The 21,295-nt window shown below is 34.9% G+C and overlaps 1 protein-coding gene across 9 annotated transcripts in view; it reads right to left on the minus strand.

The window, feature by feature from the left end:
- The window catches only part of HORMAD1 (HORMA domain containing 1), a 90,067-nt gene that overhangs the window by 53,280 nt on the left and 15,492 nt on the right, over positions 1–21,295 (minus strand). For 8 of the 9 annotated variants that reach the window (XM_074188748.1, XM_074188744.1, XM_074188750.1 and 5 more), the window contains 9 exons: positions 20,902–20,938; positions 19,741–19,761; positions 19,552–19,578; positions 16,353–16,420; positions 15,715–15,866; positions 15,027–15,283; positions 6,152–6,218; positions 5,998–6,074; positions 3,989–4,072 (listed from right to left, as the gene is read on the minus strand). In XM_074188748.1, the coding sequence (XP_074044849.1) occupies positions 3,989–4,072; positions 5,998–6,074; positions 6,152–6,218; positions 15,027–15,283; positions 15,715–15,866; positions 16,353–16,420; positions 19,552–19,578; positions 19,741–19,761; positions 20,902–20,938 (790 nt within the window). The remainder of the gene's footprint in view (positions 1–3,988; positions 4,073–5,997; positions 6,075–6,151; positions 6,219–15,026; positions 15,284–15,714; positions 15,867–16,352; positions 16,421–19,551; positions 19,579–19,740; positions 19,762–20,901; positions 20,939–21,295) is intronic. The other variant, XM_074188746.1, reaches the window with a different exon arrangement.

Genomic DNA, 21,295 nt, shown 5'->3' on the forward strand with positions numbered 1-21,295 from the left:
CCTAGCTGTGTGACCTTGGGCAAGTTACTTATAACCCCATAGACTTTGTAAAAACACCCCCCAATATTGATTCATGTCACACAATTCATTCCAAAGTTCTTAGGAGAGACCTTGAGAGTGTCCTTGTATTGCTTTTCTGACCCTCTATGAGCACTTGCGCTGTATGAATTCTCCATAAGAAAGTCTTTTTTAGCAAGCATATGCCTAGAATAGCAACACTAGAATGCTAGGCAGTTTAGATTGAGAAAGGACCTCAGTGTCTGGTCTCTTCTCCTGCCAGGTGAACTTCAGACTCTTCCTAAGACAATTTATTTTGTTTTTTAGTTTTTGTAAGGCAAATGGAGTTAAGTGGCTTGCCCAAGGCCACACAGCTAGGTAATTATTAAGTGTCTGAGGCCGAATTTGAACTCAGGTACTCCTGACTCCAGGGCCAATACTCTGTCCATTGCACCACCTAGCTGCTCCTCCTCTCTTCTCTTCTTGATAGTAGTACTGAAGTACCTCAAAAGAAATTTGAGATCAGCAGATGGAGAGGATCCAACCCAAATGTTCACATGGACTATTTGGTATAGCATTCTGAGCTTGTATTAGTTTCATTAGCCAAGTCGGACACACTTTCTGATATTATTTTGGTCCTCGTTGAGAACAAAATACATCAATCAATCAACATAAGTTCTTAGCATTTTTTTGCATTGCCTAGTCAATCTAGTGAAGTCTATAAACTTCTTCTCAGAATCATGCTTTAAATGTTTAAAATACATAAGATTACAAAGGAAACCAAATTCTATTAAAATGGCTATAAAAATATTTTAAAAATAATTTCCAAAGACTCCAAGAACCCGTTATACAAAATAACTTTCCCCAGTTGTAACTAGTTAGGGGTTCTGTTTTTCCCAAAGAGAGATGATACAGACCCATACTGGTCCTCTTGTAGAGAAGTACCTTAACTCTAGAGGACTCTAGAAACAGTCCAGGTGAGAGAAATTAGGAGCAGAGATGTGATACTGAAGGAGGGGGAAAGAAAAAGGGAAAGTTCCTCAAAAGCAGCAGAGTGATAGCACCTGAAGTGTCATGTGAATTCCCCACCCTCATATATGACCTGGTCACATTTTCCATTTGTGCATGCCCTTTATACATTCTTTACATGTGTGTTCCTTACAGGTGTCTATCTTCTCATTGATATTGAATGTACTATTTATTGAAAGGGGGTACCCATTTTTGGTGCTCCTCCAAATAATATATTTTGGAGAGTAATAATTTATTTTCTTACTGTGCTATTTCATGAAATGTCTTTTTGAATTCACTGTGTCTTCTGGCTGAATAGCAAAGACAAACAGGAGTCTACGTGGATCCAAAGAGTACCCTAAAACTGGTGTAGTTTTTCTGGAGGTCCTCATGGGGGAGGTGGTGATCCCTAATATTGGTAACATGGAGGTGCATCATGAGATTGTTTAAGGCAGGATTATTAAGACACCTTGTGGAGCCAACCAAGCAGAGGGAACAGGTTTCTCTAGCCATATATCCTTGGTTCCTAGGTTTGACTCTTGACTCTACTACATCACATAGGTGATTCTACCCAACTTGGGCAAATCATTTAATTTCTTTCACCTGTCTACTTACCTACTTCTTCCACCTATAAGATGGAAGCAGTGCTATCTAGGACTATATCAGGATTGTTCTAAGGAAAACAAATTCTAAGCCTCAGAGCACTGTGTAACATGGACAGGAGCTCTCCAGGACAGTCTTAAGCACTCTGAAGGACTGAAGACAGGGTGTTAGGGATTAAATGGTGATTTAGATGGATATAATGGGGACTGCAGGAACTATGGAGCTGGGTCAAGTAGCACAAACCTGGTGAAGAAGAGAAGAAAGGAGGAGCAGCTAGGTGGTACTGTGGATAGAGCATTGGCCCTGGAGTCAGGATGACCTGAGTTCAAATTTGACCTCAAACACTTATTACCTGGCTGTGTGACTGTAGGCAAGTCACTTATAACCCCACTGCCTTTGCAAAAACATCCCCCCCAAAAAAAGAGAGAAAAGAGGAGATGCTATGGATAAAAGAAAAGGAAGAGAGAGGAAGTGGCCTGGAAAGACACCCAAGCCAAACATCTGGGCTCCTTGGCTAATAAAAGGAGTTCAAACAGAGCTGAGGGAAGAAGGGTGAGTGCATTTAATGGCACTTCCATGACACAGATTGCCAAATTCTGAAGACCCCAGAGTCAATCTAAGAGACTTCAGCAGAGTCTGCATCTCTTCATAATGGGCAAGGGAGTGCATGCCGAAGAGACCAGTGACCAATCAATAGTTTCCCCATCTTGTGTAAGTTTTCCTTAAGAGATTTTTGTCATCTTCCATCTAAGGAAGTATAGGAAACTGTGTGCATTTGTCCATGGAGTAGAGAATAATTACACTGTTTTATTTCCTTTTGTTATTTACATTGCTTTTATGTCTTCATTAAATGCTTTTGCTATAGAATAGGGTAATTTTTGTATGGTCTATAAATAGAGTTATACTGAATGGAGGTTTGGCATTATTTATATAATTAATTACTCTAATTATAAAGAGCCTATACCTGGGAAAAATAGAAAGAGACCAGGGTTATCAAATATTTCAGGGTCCCAATTGATTCAAGCAATCAACAAACACTTATTAAGCATCTGCTATATGTCAACTATTGTGCTAGACTCTGGGAAATAAATACAAAGAAAGAAACAGTCCCTATTTTCAAGTAGGGTAGTCAAGTATATATACTACAACAAATGCAACAAATAAATACAGAAAAAAAATGAGGAAAGAAACCCTTATCCCAACGAATGGAAATACACAAGGCCTAGATTTCTTTATTGATTCAACCAACAAAAGTTATAAAGAAGTTACAAACAAATCTATGATCAATTCGGGAAGACTGATAATCACTAGGGAACAGACCAGATTAGGCTCATGAGTGACAATATTTTTAATTTTTAATTTTTTGGTTTTGAAGTACTGATTCCTGATTTCTGGTAAATTCATCAATCTCCCTGAATACAATATTTTAAAAATACTTCAGGATTACCCCTAGACCTCTGAGGGGAAGAGATTGTCTTGTGGAACCCCCAACCTACCAATATGAGAGGAAATTGGTGAAGGAGTGCAACACATATAAAGAGAATAATTACAAATATTTAAGATCAGATACAAGATACTTATAACTAAGAGGCAGAAATAAGGAGGGAATACATCCCAGGTGTGGGGGACAAAGACATGGCAATGGGAGATGTAGTGTCATATAGGAAAAAGAGCAGGCAAATTAGCATAGCTGTATCACAGAGTTCATGGTGGGAAATAATGTGCTAAAAAAATGAAAGGCAGAAAACTTTTTAAATGACAGAGGATTTCAGGTTTGATCCTAGAAGATATGAGGAAGCTGTTAGAGTTTATTGAGTGAGGAGAGACATGGTCAGACATATGTTTTAGGAAAGCTTTGGAAGACAGGTGGAAGACAGACTGATGTGAGACATGAGGTGGAAATACCAATTAGGATGATACTGAAATAAACCAAAGGTGATAAAAACTTGAACTATGGTGATGCCTATGTGAGTGGAGAAGGGATGCATGGGAGAAAGGGTATAAAGGTGGAATGAATATGTTGCAAGAGTCAGAATGAAGAAATTGTGAATTGGGAGGATAGTAGTGCCTTCAACAGTAATAGGGAAGCTCAGGTGAGGAGATTGGCATTTAGGTTTGAGTTTGCTTGAACCAGCATAATCACCCCTTGGTAAACTGGTAAAGCTGGGTTTCTAAAGCAACAATGCTAAATACTATATTGATTTGTGTTGGCTTCTCTAAGGTAAAACCACCCCATCCATAAATCTCAGCTGAGTAGTCATCTAATTGGCCACACTCTCTCACTTTAATACCATCTTAACTACAACATGATTCACAATGATTCAGATTATAAAACAAACCAGTTGAATTACACACAATTCATTCTGAATGATGTACTTACCATGTTATTCTGAAAAACCTTTCCACTTCTTGTTCTGCTTTCAGTTACATCAAGTTCTGATGTCTTACTGATCAACTGCTCAACCTAAAATGGAGAATATTTATCACTACATATTACACTGTGAATAGCACATTTAAGGAATATTTTGTTCTGAGAAAATCAGATACTGAAATCAGTGTTACTGGGTTGGGGCCTGGGAAACCTGGGTTCTAGTACTAATTTTAATCTTGTGTGACCTTGGACAGGTCAGATCAATTTTTCAGGTGTCAGTTTCCTCACTTGTAAAGCAAGGGGGTTGATCTGTAAGAAATGATAGTGAGGTGCATGGGCATATCACCTTAAGGCTTACTAATCAATTTTACCCACAGTGTCTCATTTTATACTCACAACACCCCTAGAAGGCAAGTTCTTTTATTATACTTCTACAGCTGATGAAATGGAAACTTATGGAGTTTAAGTGACTTGTCCAGGGTCACACAGCTAATAAGTACCTGAACCTGCAGGCCACATGATTTTTTAGGTTTTTTTTTTTTTGCAAGGCAAACGGGGTTAAGTGGCTTGCCCAAGGCCACACAGCTAGGTAATTATTAAGTGTCTGAGACAGGATTTGAACCCAGGTACTCCTGACTCCAAGGCCGGTGCTTTATCCACTACACCACCTAGCCACCCCCAAGGCCATATGATCTTTAAAGAGCCTTGCTGCTACAGCATTCTGTGAACCATAAGTAAAATAATAAGATTCTATACCTATAACATCCCTTCTAGTCACAAGAATCTATGATTAGCTATGAATGGCAAGTAAGAGGACCATTAAATGAACCTGTCAACTTCTAACAACTTTCTGTCTATACAGTTGCCAGACTTTAGTAAAGTAACAGGAGTTCACATTGATGATATTCTTTTTGAGGAACTGAAAAATAAACAAATAAAATATAAGTAATAGCTGGCCAGGGGCAGTGAAATGGTGCAATGATTAGGGCACTGATCCTAGGGTCAGAAGATCCTGAATTTACATTTAACCTCAGATACTTACTAGTTGTGTGACCTTGAGCAAGTCACTTAACCCCATCTATCTTACCCCCCCTCCCAAAAAAAGGAAAGAAATATACCTAGCCAAAACAAATAAATGAGATTGTTAATTCCTGGGAATTCCTGTTTTATTAAATTAATAAAAAAAAAACCCATATACACCATCCTCACTGAAAAAGAAAGAAAAACAAAGCCTTTGTTACACTATGTCTCTCTTAGCACCTGAGTCTATCTTCTCTCTGTCAGGAGATGGGCAGTTTGTATCATCATAGGTCCTCTGGGAATTATGGCCAGTCATTACGTAGGTCTGAGTTCTTAAGTCTTTCAAAGTTGTATCTTTAAAATATTGTTATCATATAACTTATTCTCCTATATATAAATTATATATTATATAAATTATGTAAATTATATATAAATTCTGCTCACTTCACTCTACCTTAGTTCATTTAAGTTTTCCTAGGCTTTTCTTAAATCACTGCTTTTTCTTATAGCAGAATAGTATGCTATTGTGTCCATATAATTTGTTCAGTCATTTTCTTAATAATAGACATTCCTGTAGTTTCTGGTTGTTTTCTACTACAAAAAGAGCTGCTTTAACTATTCTTAAACATATGGGTCCTTTCCCTCTTTCCTTAATCTCTTTAGAGTGTAGGTCTAATAGTGGAATTGCATTGTTGGAGGAGATTCAGATTATTAACTTTTGGGGCTTAGTTACAAACTGCTTTACAGACTGGACCAATCCACAGCTCTACCAATAGTGTATTAACCTACTTGTTTTCCCTCAACTCCTCCAACTTATATCATTTTCCTTTTTTTTGTTAACTTTTCCAGTTTACCAAATATCTCAAAGTTAATTTAATTTGCATTTCCCTCATTATTAGTGATTTGGAACATTTTATAAATGGCTACTTATGGTTTGGAATTTTTCTAGGAAAACTTAAAGGCAATATTTTTAAAGTGAAATTAAAATGTTTTTATACCTGAGAATGAGAGATGGAAAGATCTGGGCTTTCTTCAGATCTCATAATTTCATCTTCCTCACAAGCTAAACTTAATTCTGTAAAAATAATAAGATTAAAATGACATAAAATAGAAATTATTAAGGGGAATTAATCTATATTTTCATAAACCTACCTCTGAGTTCTGAAGATTCATGGTTGTTTTTCTGCTCTTTCATTTTATCACTAGTGACAATATCTTCCTATATAGAGAAAACAAAGAAAAAAGGAATGAAATATACATATTTCTAAGAGACACTAAAATAACTAGATAGAAGTATTTACTACCATGAAAAATAAATTTATTTTTAAAATTTAAACCTTATTTTTATTCTGAATTTAAATTAGTATTTCCATATGAATTTTGATATATGAGATTACACATAAAAACCAGAATCTAATTATATAGAGCTTACTTTTCTTTTAAAATATATAATAAAATTTAACATGTAACCTTCAAAGAGGTTCTGCTTGTCTGTGATTTCTATTCCTATTCCTAACTCTTCCTTCCCTTTCTACCTCCTTCCCCCAAATTTGGGAAAAAAAAACAAAATTCTTGTAGCAAATATGTACAAGTATAGCAAAACATATTGAGTCCATCACTGCTCTGTCTGGAAGTGTGTAACATACGTCATATCATCCTTCCTCTGGAGTTGATGCTGGTCATGTATCTGAGCATCCTTAAGTCTTTCAAAGTAGTTGTTCTATACAAGGTTGTTGTCATTATGTAAATTGTTCTCCTGGTTCTTTTCTCCTCAGTTTGTATTAATTTATACAAATCTTCACAGGTTTCTCTGAAACCATACTTTCCATCTTTCCTCATGATATTCATTTAACATAATTTTAAACAAATTAATTTCATTTGAAGGTTAAACATATGATACACTACCTGCTGCATGCCTACAGAAATATAATTCTTGCAAGTGATAAGAAATTTTCTCATGCTTCTAAAAAAACTGTAACAGATATCCAGTCCTGTACCTTCGGCTTGTCTACTTGTTAGTATCATCTCCAATCATTAGTACCCTCAAATTCAACATGTCAAAAATTTGAATCTATTATCTTACCAAAACCTGCTCAACTCTTGGTTGCATCACCACCCTCAAACCTTTTAAGTTATCTCTGACTTAAGTCATCTGTGGATATCCTAGGCAAGTACTTAATATCTTCTGTAAAATGTAATATCCCTTCTGTAAAATGGGAATCAGAATAGTTATCCCTCCCTCACAGGCTTATTACACCAATATTCAACAGATCTGTGATCTCAGTGATGGGTAACAGATTACACCCTGTCAGTCCTGATTGACTCTTACTCATAGTGGCTCTATGTTTGCACCAGGGGACCATGGACCTTTTCCTTGAGATTTCTGATTACCACACAGATAACAGTAGAGCACCCTTGCTGGTATCCTGGCTTTCATTTTGTGACCAGATCATATTTCTTATAGTCAAATGTTTTCTTTAATGGAGTCCTCATGTGGCTCACTTGCCCTCAACACACAATGTCCAAGGGTCTTTTCTGGGATCTCTACCCTCAGTCTTTCAGAGACAATTGTTTAATCATGACTTACAGACATACTACAGTAGCATTAAAATATGGGTTTTAAACAGGAAACTCTTAATTTCAACAAGAAATTGAGAGACTATTAAAAGAACTTTGCCCTGTGTCTCAGATGCAATTTAACCCAAGCTGCTTCCGTTCAATTCTATGCTCAGCTCATTGTTTTTCAGTGTCTAAGATAAAAATATAGATTGATGAGCTCTATAAATTGTCCACACAAGTATATATTATAATATGAATGACTGGCCTTTTCAGCCATTTGATTTTTCCTATGTGGATAGTTAGAGCACACTTCTGAGTTATAAATCTTATTTATTTATTTTTTTGCAAGGCAAGGGGGTTAAGTGGCTTGCCCAAGGCCACCCAACTAGGTAATTACTAAGTGTCTGAGGCCGGATATGAACTCAAGTACTCCTGACTCTGGGGCCAGTGCTCTATCTACTGCGTCACCTAGCTGTCCCTACAAATCTTATTTAGGAAGATTTGCAGTATTCTGGCTTCATGTAATCAACACAATGTCATCTGCAGACCTGACCATTTGTGAGACTTCACCATCCCTCTTTAACCTAGACCTACTTGACTGTGGTAAATACCTTTGGTGAGTGTGTTATCTACCTATTAAGTGACTTGCTGAGGATCACCCAGCCACTAAGTATCTGAGTTAGTCACAATCTCTGTCTGCCTCCACGATCCTTGTCTATAAAACAGTGATAAATTAGGGCACCTAGGAATGTTAAAATGAGATAACATTTATTAAAAGTACTTTGCAAGCCTTAAAGCCATATATAAATGCTGTTTTATTTTCCTTTTCCCTATTGCAGGTCCACTGCCCTATCCATTACACCTCTCTTTGCCTTTTTTTAATTTACTTTTTTCTTTTTTTAGTTTTTTTTTTTTTGCAAGGCAAATGGGGTTAAATGGCTTGCCCAAGGCCACACAGCTAGGTAAATTATTAAGTGTCTGAGACTGGATTTGAACCCAAGTACTCCTGACTTCAGGGCTGGTGCTTTATCCACTGTGCTACCTAGCCGCCCCACTTTGCCTTTTAAAATACAATAATGAGACCTTGTTTTCTCTGTACCTTTCATTCATCTGAATGAACAAATATGAGGTATACTGTAGAAGTCTACTGTAGAACACAGAAAGTGAAAACCTGCCTGTTCTCTTCTAAATATCTTAATGCCCTTATTGTGCCCTTATCCTCGACTGAGATTTTTTTCTGCGTAGATGAAAAACTACATCTATGCTCCGTAGTTATTGAGAATCTCTCCAATACAATTTTTGGGAGGTCTAGGGTTTTTTCCATTGTTCAGTAATACTCTTAGAATAGATTTCTTACTGCCTTCAGACTGTGTTACCCTCACTGCATTTCTCCTCTGTCCAACTATTTGGTTTCATCCAACTACTTTTTAGCTCTTTTTTTTTTGTTCAGTGCTATATCCACTTTCTCTATAGATAACTCCTATGTACTACAATATTAGATGATGAAATGTTCCAAGAAATGTTTGCTGCAGCCTCTGGTTGCATGATAAAATCATCTCCACCCAGTTCTATATTTGCCTCCCCAAGCAGACACTATGAGACATCTTTCCCTTTAATTGTAATTTCCTTTTGGTTCATGGTTTCATTTATAACAAAAAATTTCAAGGTCAATAAAATTCCTGTAGTAGTTTTTCTTTTCATTGGTGTTCAAACTTAAGTGTTTATTATTTAAAAATGTGATTCTTAGCATTCTCTGCCTCCCTTCTCTACTATTCTCCCACTATTATTGAAAAAACATAAGGGGTCCCACAAAATGAGGGCAATTTTGTACAATTCTTTGTTTAATGAGTTATTATGGCAAAATAATTCATCACTATATGATCAGGCTACTAGTAATAACCCCCCCTTTATAGTTGGGCAGCTGGTTCTAAGATAATGTACATAAAGTTCATTACAAAATTAAATTATATAAAATTTATACATAATTTACATAAAATTTATACATAATTCAGTGATTATTACCCACTATCCACAGCACCACACCCTATTCTCCAATCAAACTAAACTACTTGAAGTTCTTGTATAGGACTCTCATTTGCCCATCCTTGTCATTAGGTAATTGAGTCAATAACATATTAGTTCTGAAATTAGGAAAACCTGAATTTAAATGCTGTCAGACATGTATGACCTATATCTGATTGCTTATCATCTCAGGGATGGAAGGAGGGATAGAATTTGAAACTCAAAACTTTAAAAAGGATTTTTAAAAAATCCTGCCACAGAAATACACTAGCTATATGACCCTTGGTAAGTTGCATCCTCTCTATGCCCCAGTTTTTTCATTTATGAAATAATGGAGTTGGGCATAAGGATCTCATGCTTCTAGTTCTAAATCTATGATACTATAATCATTTGCTTATGCTGTACTCTTTTCCTATAAAAAAAATTTACAAAGTGCTTTACTTATGTAACTCATTTGCATCTCACAACAATCCTTGAGGTAGGTGCCTGAGGCTAAGAGAAGTAACTTACCCAGGGTCAGTTAGTAAGGATCTGAGGCAGAGGGCCTGGCACCTAATAAGCTTGTTGACTTGACTCCTCTTCCTGACTCCAAGTCCAACACTATACTCTATATCACTCTACTAATTGAATTCCTACCTGTGCTTTAAAAACCAATTCAAATATCACTTATTCATAAGACTTTAGATTTAGAGCTGGAAGGGACCTTGGAGATCTTTTAGTTCAGTCCTGTTCAGATGAAAAAAATAAAAGAATTTCGAAACATATCAACAAGTCTGGCACAAAGGTCTGTTTCACTAGTAACAAGAGGCTTCATATGTCAGAGCTCTCTATACCAAAAAAACAGAGCAGCCTTCTTGATTTCCATTAGTGATAATTTCATCCTTCAAAAAAGCAGAGGAACCAGAAAGCAGAACTTCTATTCTGGATCTTATTCTCACTATCAGGGAGAAACTATAAGAATATGGTGGAAATTACATGAATCCTAGGGAAAGGAATCCATTCTCTCTCAGAATTTCTACTATGAGGACATACTCTGACACTACCTAGATTTTGGGAGGGAAGAGTTTGAAGAATTCAGAGAAAAGACAAATATCCTAAGGAGTAAAATGATTCAGATGTAGTATATGAGATTGAAATTTTAGAGACCCAAAGGGAAACAATTTCAATAAAGAGAAGTGGAATTTGTCTGAAAACAACTCTAGGTGCAAAGGAATTGAGTCAGTCCATGTCAGATTACCTAGAGGTAAGATTAGGCAATTGAGAATGAAGATTAAAAACTAGGCATGGTCCTGTAAAAATAGTAACACAAACGCTCAAGCTCAAAATTAGCAAGAGAAGTACAGGACAATAATTTTTTAAAATTTATAATAGAAGAAAGAGGAGGATCAAAGTAAGACCTTCTGGAGGTTCTTCAAGGGGATCTAGACAATGACAGAGACAAAGGCGAGTTATTGATTTCTTTTCCCTGCAGAAAATGCTGGAAAGGACAGAACACAAATGATTTATATGTATACCAACTGCCCTTTGTAAATCCAAATCATTTGGCCCAGATGGATTACATCCTTGGGACCTGAAAGGGCTGGCTGATGTGATCACTGAGCTGGCCATTGTGACGACTGAGCTGTTGTCAGCAATATATGAAAGATGATGGAAAAACCAGAGAGGCTACACAAGGCAGGAAAAGACAATGCTGCTTTGATTTCCAAAAAAGGGAGGAAAATAGGATTTGCCAACTTCAGATAGGTCAATGAGTGTGACTTTGATTCCTGGAAAATTCTAGGCTGAATCATGTAAAATACAGTATCTAAGAAGAGAAACAGTACAGCCTCATCAAGCAGATTTCCTTTTTGACGGAATTACTAAACTAGGACATGAGAGTATTGTGAATATAGTTTACCTTAAATTTTATCAAAGCTTTTAACAAAGTATCTCAGAAATTGCTTTTTTTTTTAAGAATTATTAAAGCTAGGGTCTTTCTCTGAAAGACCTAGGTAAGACAATAAACCAAACAATTCTCGTCTAGATATAATAATGACTTTCCTATCCACCTAAATGATTAACAATGCACCTGGGGAAGAGTGTCTTTTCTTTTGAAATTCAAGGTTAAAATAATGATCATAGGAAGGAACTTTCTTCTGAAATGTTAACTCAAAGCTGTATTTTAATATATTATGATCTTTTTCTTACTTAAGATCCCATAAATGTTACCTGAAATCTTCTTGAGGCATAAAGTTAAGTCAGAAGACATGAGAAACTATGCCAATTTGGACATCTCTTTTTCCAATTCAGAGATGGCTTGATTACATATTCAGAAATAGTATTTCTGGTAGATTCGAGCCTAAATTACAGAGTAGAGTGTTTATATTAACATTTTTTCCAATGTCATTTATTCTTTGGGAAAAACTGAGAGATATGGATTACATAATAATATACTCAAATAGATGAGGAACTAGTTGGATGACTTGCCCAAAGAATAGTCATTAATGGTTCAGCATCAGGAAAACATAAGGTTTCCATGGGAGTTCTCCAGGAATTTGTGCTATTTTTTGGATAAAGGCATAAAAGGCAAGTTCACTAAATTTTCAAATAACACAAAACTAGGAATAGTTAAACAGTACATGACAGAGTCTGGATCCAAAGGGAGATTATCTCAGTGGGTTAAAATTTTAAGCTGGATCTAACAAGATGATTTTTCAATAGGGTTCAGCATAAGTCTTACACTTATGTTCAAAAACTTCAGTTTCAAGGGGTGGCTAGGTGGCACAGTGGATAGAGAGTCAGGAGTACCCGAGTTCAAATGTGGCCTCAGACAATAATTGCCTAACTGTGTGACCTTGGGCAAGTCACTTAACCCCATTGCCTTGCAAAAATACAAAATAAAAAAAACAAAAACAAAAACAAAAAACTTCAGCTTCACAAAAATAAGTTGGAAGTGAAATGGATAGAGAGCAGTTGTTTAAAAAAAAATCTGGATATTTTAGTAGCCAACCAGCTTACTGTGGTTCAGTAAGCTTCTAGCCCAGGGCTCACAGATACCATCTGGATACATGATTCCTGTGAAAAAAATGCTGGCTATGCTCACCAACTGTCACCCATATTTGAAGGCAGGCAAGCCAGCCTGGTGAAGCAGTGAAGTACTCTGAGAAACAGAGAAGCGTGGTGTGTACCAAGCATGTCAAAACATTATCTCTTGACCAATATTTTCCTTTGGACCATAAAAAAGTCCATAAAAAGATCCTACCCCACCATGAACACAAAAATTTTGGGGAAAATAGTGTTTCCTGCTCCATGTCCTCAGATATCATCCTGAATAGCATAGCATCTGCTGTGAAGATGTAACCTGGCAACTGGTTCTGTAAGAGCTACAGTCACAACTACTGAAGAACTCGAAAGGAAAGTTCTTGCTACTAAAGTCCTTAGTATTATCAAATAGGTAGAAAATGATAAAATTTTATCAGTAGAAATTCCATTAAATTAAGAAATAGTATCACTTTGTCATTGCATCCTAAGGATCATGGAACCTTCACTATGAATTGTCTTTTCCATTAGAATTTGAGCACCTTGAAAAGCTGTCTTATTTTTCTGTCTATATCCTCAGGGCTTACCACAGTGCTTTCTAAATAATAAGCACTTAATAAATACTTCATTCATTAGACAGTATTACATAACATCCAAAAAGTTAATTCATTCTCGGCTTGTATTAAAGGAAACACAGCTTCTGGGAATACAGAGAATATAGAATAATTTGCTCAGTATAATTGAGGTACCTTTGCTATAATATTGTGTTCAGTTGTGGAAACCACAATTTAAAAGGTCAGTGATAAGCTGGAGATGCTAGAGAAAGACAAGATGGTGAAGGACTTTGACTTCATATTTTATATCATATCTAACATTTAACTAGAGCTTGAATTTTTTTTGTGTATATATATATATCTATGTATGTGTGTATTTATATGTGGTATGTGTGTATTTTTATATATATATATATATACATATATATGTATATATATATATATATATATATTTAAAAATCTTATGTGAGCCTCACCACTCTGGGAGACAGGTGCCATTTTACAGATGAAGAAACAGGTAGACAGAGGTTAAATATCTTATTCAAGGTTATACAACTGGTAAATGAATTTAAACTCAAGATGTTCCTGATTCCAAGACCAGCACTCTATCTACTATACCATCTTGTTGCTTACTAATTCATTTTTTCTCTCATTTCAAATGTTGTAGTCAAAGTCTATTATTTTCTGTTCTCTGGTTGTATTTTGACTCTTCCTATTTTGTCTTTGCTCATCCAATCGCCCATGCCTGAATGTTTTTATACCCCCACCCAAACCCACATTTTCAAGTATTTCTTTTGTGAAGACTCAATGCAAATTTGACCTACTCCATGAATTCTTACTTGTCTTACCCATATGAACTCCCTCTCTTGCTTCAGGACTCAAGAGTGCTCTGTATTGACAGCTCTTTAGCATTGCTCATGTCCTTTCTTGTATAGATTATTTCTCCTAAGATCTTCTAAGAGCAATCATCTGTGTTGCTGGTTCTTGTTTTTGTATATAATTAAAATAAATATTTGTTGAAGTTAATGTTAGCATTACTGGAAGCATTGAGCCTGATATCAGCACTTAGCAAATTACTTCTTAAAGATCCTGTGTGTTTCATTAGTCAGAAAGCTACAAATGACAGAACAGTATGAACAATAACTTGCTTGCCTCAATAATTTCTAAAATAATATCTGAGGGATATTTAAGATTATACATAATGAACATATTATGTCAAAGAAGTTGGAGCATTTCAAAAGAAATGTTTTAAATAGTGCTATATATTATTAATAAAAAAGGTTATTAGGGAGAAATATTTTCTTCCCAATGTGAATTATCTTTCTCTCAAACGAGGTTTATAAGTTTTTTTTACAGTATCCCACACAGGTTCTGGGAGACTCCTTCCACATTTCTGTGCTCAGAGTTAGGAGGCAAAATTGGAGGCTAGATAGGAATTTGGATGCTATTACCAAATTCTCAGCATTACATGCCAAGCCAGATGGACTCAAATGAAGTTTAAAATAATAATAACTAAATAATAATAACTAAAATAATAATAACTAAATATATTAGTGAATCTGACACTTAATATTTAAGGTTTACAAAGAATTTTATAAAAACTATCTCACTTTATTCTTACAACAACCCTAGGAAGTAGGTGCTTTTTAATTATCTCCATTTTTCAGATGAGGAAACTGAGGCAGATAGAGATTGAGTTACTTGCCCAAAGTCACATAGTTAGTAAATACCTGAGGCTGGATTTGAATTCTAGTGTTACTCTCTGTCCAAAGTGCAACCTAGATTGTACTAAATGAAGTTCACAGGAGAAGATATGATCAATGACCCTTCCCTAACCTGGATCCCCCACATTATAGGCCTTCACAATTACTTACATTCATAAATTGTTCCTGTGCTTCTAGATCTTCTTTATCCACCAGGATTTTCTGTAGCGGTGTTTTTAACTGCTTCTGTGTCAGTATAGCTTTATCAATGCTCTCCATTCGTTCTTTCTCAGTTGTCACTTTCACTTTTAGGGTATGAAAAGGTGTTGGAACTTCTCCCACATTTAGGTACATGGGTTCCCCATCAAATAGTACTCCTTCACAGTCACCTTCCTTGAAACCAGGAGGTTGGTAATCTGCTGGAGTAACTAGAAAAAAAAAAAGTGTGTGTGTGTGTGTGTGTGTGATACACAGACATAGACTACACACACACACACACACACACACACACACATACGTAAACTGCATTTTTTATGAATTCAAAGTAAAATTAACAGTACGACTCATAGAGCCTTACCTGAGTTCCGAATGTATTATAACAAAAAAAACTCAGTCAAATAAAATGTATGTATCAAGAGGTAAGTACCCCTAAAATATATTCTTGTCATCAGAGAAACATAGATATAGTACTAACATTTTACATAGTTAAATTTATACCAAGCCACTTTCTCAAATAATGACATTAAGTTTCCTGAAGTTTATAAATGGTATGACTTATAGTTAAATGACAGTTAAAGTCAGTTATTTCAATAAAAAAACCTGTATATATTTGCTAAAACAAAGGTAATATAAATAGTACCTTCATCATAGTAAAAAAGTTTCATTGTCAAACAGACATCATTAGGTAAAGGCCCAAGATTCTGCATCAGAATATAAATCTTGCGAATTAAGAGAATACTTGCTTTCTTTGTGTCAAAAGATGACAGGTTGGAAAAATTGCCTTTGTTTTTACTAAGAAAGAACAAAATATTAGTGAAATTATGGTATCAATAATTTATATAACAAATTTAATGCTTTAAAATGTATTCAAATCTATCACAACATTAAATTATTCAGGTAAAAACCATCATAACATGAAAATAGGCATTTATTTTCAAAGGGCTTTCCTAACATTTAATAGGATAATCATTTCTCAGCCTAATTTTAAACACATTAAAATACCTTCATAATTTTGTTCATTTTTAAAAATAAAACCATTCAAAGAAATGAGTGTTGGAATTTACTAATTGGTTCCAATCCCCAAATAAAATAATAGTTAAATAATTTCAATACTTTCCTACTCTTTGTCTAAGATTTCCAAAAGACTACCAGATCCTGAGATACAACTATGGTGCAGTGCTACTAAAGTCACAACTCCAACAGTTTTACAACTCTTAAATTAGTTTTATTAACATGAATGAATGGAATTCAGTAAGAAAGAAACTAACAGGACAATACCTTGTGAAATCCATAACTGGTCCATTGTTGGTGTACTTGAATTTAAACTGATAACATTCTGAAATTGTCTTAAAATATAAATAAAACATCATAATTATATAGCTAATATATAATGCTAGTTTCCAAACATTTATTTGCTACTTTGATTTGGTTATTAAAATGTAAAGGCTGTAAATTTAATAGAACAAATAGAATCAAAAAGTGGTTTTCATATTGACTACAACTATTTTTTTAGGTTTTTTTTTTTTTGCAAGGCAAACGGGGTTAAGTGGCTTGCCCAAGGCCACACAGCTAGGTAATTATTAAGTGTCTGAGACCAGATTTGAACCCAGGTACTCCTGACTCCAGGGCTGGTGCTTTATCCACTATGCCACCTAGCTGCCCCTTGACTACAACTATTTTAAAAGATAATGGACAAAAAAAAAAGCAGAGGACATAGTTCTCTATAGCTAATAGAAAATTTAAAGTACTTATGTATAGTAATTAGCCTCTTTAGGTTTTAGTCTTTTTATTAGAAAAATAGATATAAAAATATTTGCACTATTAACTTTACTGGGCTAGTTGTAGAATTAGTTAAATAGCATATTTAAATCACTTTGCAAATTGTAAGACAATATATAAACATATAAGCTATTTTAAATGTTTTAAACTTTTAAATATATTTGAATATATTTGTTTACTGCTTAATACTCTACATTAGGGATCCATGATTTCAAACCCTCTATCTAAGTCTTTATAGATAATCTTTATGTACTACAATACAAAAAAATTTATTACCTTATTTCCAACCCTCTGATAGTGATGGCTTTCTCTTAATTTGCCTAGGCTAGTCTTTGGTCAACACTGTCCCTGAGCTCTTAAAATTTAGCAGTACTGGGAAAAACTTATGTTTTACTGATATGTTTTCAAGAAAACTACCACATCATGATAAGGCACTGAAGACTTTGTGGTTTAAGATAAAAGAAAAAATATAGGAGCAGCTTGGTGGCACCAGCCCTGGAATCAGGAGACCTGAATTCTAATCCAACCTCTAACACGCAATAATTACCTAGCTGTGTGACCTTGGGCAAGTCACTTAACCCCATTGCCTCATTGCCTTGCAAATATATGTGTATGTATATGTATATGTATATGTGTGTATATATATATGTGTATATATATATATATATATATATATATATATATGTATATATATATGTTCAGTCTTTTTCCCCTTGTCACCTAAGGTCCAATATCTGAACAATCCTCTTATCAAATTGATTCAAATTACTTATTGAGAATGAATCTAAGTAAAATATTCCATTATTATCAACATAAATTTGCTGAGCTTCTTCTAACATAAAACTCGCATTTCTATAGCCCTTCATGATTAATAAGGCCTTACAATCATGAATTTTCATTTGTATAACAAACAGAAACAGGAAAAAATACATTTTCTTCCTTTAGGAAATTTTGACATTTTATCATTTTCTGCATAATCTAGGACTTTAAATGGAAAAGAACATTATTTCTCATTCTACTCTTATTTTAGAGTTGTCTAAGTATCTCTAGAACTCTCCCTTAGTTTCATCCTCGTTTTTCTTTCTTTCATTCCCTCCATCTTTCTCTTCATTTCTGACCTTTCCTTTTCCCTCCCTGATTGGGGTGTGTTTCAAACTCCAAATGATAAGGACAATCTGGATGATAGATATTTATTCAGATTTGGAAGGTAAGAGAAAACATGCTAGTTTCTTTTTCCTGACCTTAAGTATTGTGCATCTTTATTGGTAGAAAACTAATACTGAATAAAAAGTAGTGGATCAGTTATTCAGTATGGGGAGTATTGTATTGTTCTGCTGAAACTATTAAGTCATTCATTGTTTGAGGGAATGGTCTCTCTCTCTCTCTCTCTCTCTCTCTCTCTCTCTCTCTCTCTCTCTTTTAGGTTTTTGCAAGGCAAATGGGCTTAAGTGGCTTGCCCAAGGCCACACAGCTAGGTAATTATTAAGTGTCTGAGACCAGATTTGAACCCAGGTACTCCTGACACCAAGGCCGGTGCTTTATCCACTACGCCACCTAGCTGCCCCTGGGAATGGTCTCTGTTTCAGTTCTCTACCTCCTTGACCTTTCTGCGGGAGTAATACCATTGTCTCTCCTTCTATCTTCAGAGATTACGTCTTCTCTTACATTTCTACCAGACTCTTAATTCTTTACCAATCTCTTAATGTGAGTGTTTCCAAATGTTTGTCTCTGGCCCTCTTGCCTTGGCAATTATTTATTTCCAGGGTTTCAATGACCCCCTCTATGCAGCCAACTCCCAAACTCAATCATAATTCTATGAGATTTAGTACTAGAAGGAAAGTTAAAGATACTGTAATCTAATCCCTTTATTTTACTGATAAGAAAACTGAGGCCCACAGCGATTAAGTGACTTGCTCACTTTTTTAGCTCTCTTCTGAACTATGATTCCACCATCACCATGTCTCTCATAGTTCTTTCTCTTCTTCCTGTTCTATCTCACAAGAGTCTAAGTAGAGATCTTTTATCTCATTGTCATTTCCCCACTCCTATTAGCTCCTTAGCTTTCTTGCCTTCTCAGGTTTCCTGAATGTTGCTTCCAGAATAATCCTTCCTGCACAATCATCTGTCAATGCCACCTCTTTGCTCACAAACATTTAGTAGCTTCTTCTTGTTGACTGAGTAAAGTTCAGACTCCTAGGCCTAGCATTCCAGACCTGCAGTGTCCTGCCTCCACATACTTTAGTGACGTGAAATGCCTTTAGTCCTCACCATCCTGTAACACTCACATTGGCTTGCATGCCACAGCATTGACAGAGCTTCTCTGATGCTCCTGGTCAGCTGGTCCCCTGGGACCTTCCAGAGTAATATGTTTACTCTATTAATACCATGCCATCACAACTCTTTCCCAACTACATTATATAAACCACCTGACTCTGAGAGCCCCTTGCCCCTCAAGGCAGGTCCTTCATGAACTTTCACTGAACTCTTTTATACTATCTAAGCATCATTGTGGTCCTGCATCTGTCACTTGACAATCAATCCCTGAGTCCTGGCTCCCTTATCATATAAGGAAGAGTGTGAAAGCTCCTGTAAACTGAAAAGTTCTATAATATCTCCCTTGTGTTATATCATGAGTTGAAAAATAAAGTCTTTCTAGATACTAAAGGCAATGTTATTTTACTAGATCAGTAAAACTTACCTGAGGGTCTTCTGGATTGCTGTATACCTATTTAAAAATAATGAAGAGTTATTTAAGACTAAGCCTTTTTAAATTAAATTCATCAAAGAAATTTAGCTAAAGAAACAACTGATAAACTACTTTTAGTTTTGGCATCATTTAGATAAGGTCAAATGATTGTGAAAAGAATCAAAGAATCAAAATACTTACAGCCAGAACAATCATCCTCAGCTGAAATACAAAAGGAAAAAAAATTCTAATTTTGTAATTGTTGTAATTTTATAATCCTAATTTTAAGATGGATCATAAGATTCATTTCACTATTTATTCCCCAAAGAAAATTACTATGACACAAGGTGAACTATATAAACAGATGCCTTAAGGAAAGCCCTCCTGTCTCCCAATAATCCCCCATCAAGCAAACAATTTACTGCCAAAAATTTCAGAATGAGAATTGCAAATAATAATAGTGAGGTTTTGGGGCAGCTAGGTGGCGCAGTGAATAGAGCACCGGCCTTGGAGTCAGGAGTACCTGGGTTCAATTCCGGTCTCAGACACTTAGTAATTACCTAGCCATGTGGCCTTGGGCAAGCCACTTAACCCCATTGCCTTGAAAAAAATCTAAAAAAAAAATAGTGAGGTTTTTTTTTAATTTAAATAAGAATTTTGAAACTGGTTAAAAAAGTAAAGAAATTTAAAATATTAAGACAACAAAAATTTACATTTCTACATGAATGACATGACTGCTCCTTTTCTGGGAGTTGGTTTTTATGAAAGGAAAGGTAGATCATAATGCCTAAAGGAAATAAGAAGGAAAGAGACAAAAAAAAAGTATTTGGGGGGACCCTAAAAAGGGGAAACAAAAACTGTAATTAGCTTATTTCATATTTTTCCAGGACTAAATTTCCATGTAGATATATGACTATGTTAGTGATATGTTAATATCAATATCAATTTTAGTTAATTTAGTTAATTTTAGTTAAGTTGAAACCTATTAATATTAATCAATTATTAACACATAAATCCACATAAAGGAGGAGATTCGCCTCCCCCAGACTTTAATATGCTGTTTTAAAATTAATGGCTGTTAATTACAAAGCAGATTTTAATCATTAATTAAAACAAGACTGTTAGGACCTGGGTACACGTGCTTAGGATTAAATTAGTGATTTAAAATAACAGGGTTATTTCTTTATAAATATTTTGTAATTCAGATTTTTATCCAATCTAATTAGAGATCACTAAACATGATGATATTATATCTATTGATTATATATTATATATATATTATTATATATATTATATATATATATTGATTATATATTATATCTATTAATATAAAAAGTAAAGAAATAGCAGTGGAAAACTTACATATTTTTTTTGCAAAGCATCATAGCATCCGAGCATCCTAAAAAAAACCAAACAAACGTAATTTGTCTTCTATCCTGAATTCTTGCATATCAAAGTTTATTTCCAGAAAATTAAATTCTTTGTATAAGTTTTCAAGATAGCCCATTACAAAAATGATTTTAAAACTGTTTCACTTTTTTTAGGTTAACTAGAATCTTCTCTTTTATACATTACAGAGGGATTATAAAATTTTACCAGGAAATAGGAAATGGGACAAAAAGAAACATCATAAAGGCAAAAATGCATGTTTGGGTAGATATTGGGGGGAGGAGATAGTAAGAGGTAATTAAGAAGTTGAGCATATTGTGTTGTTATAGGACATGAGAAGAATAGAAATTTGAATATAACAACTAAA

This window comes from Macrotis lagotis, chromosome 5 (genome assembly GCF_037893015.1).
Source record: "Macrotis lagotis isolate mMagLag1 chromosome 5, bilby.v1.9.chrom.fasta, whole genome shotgun sequence".
Lineage (NCBI taxonomy): Eukaryota > Metazoa > Chordata > Mammalia > Peramelemorphia > Peramelidae > Macrotis > Macrotis lagotis.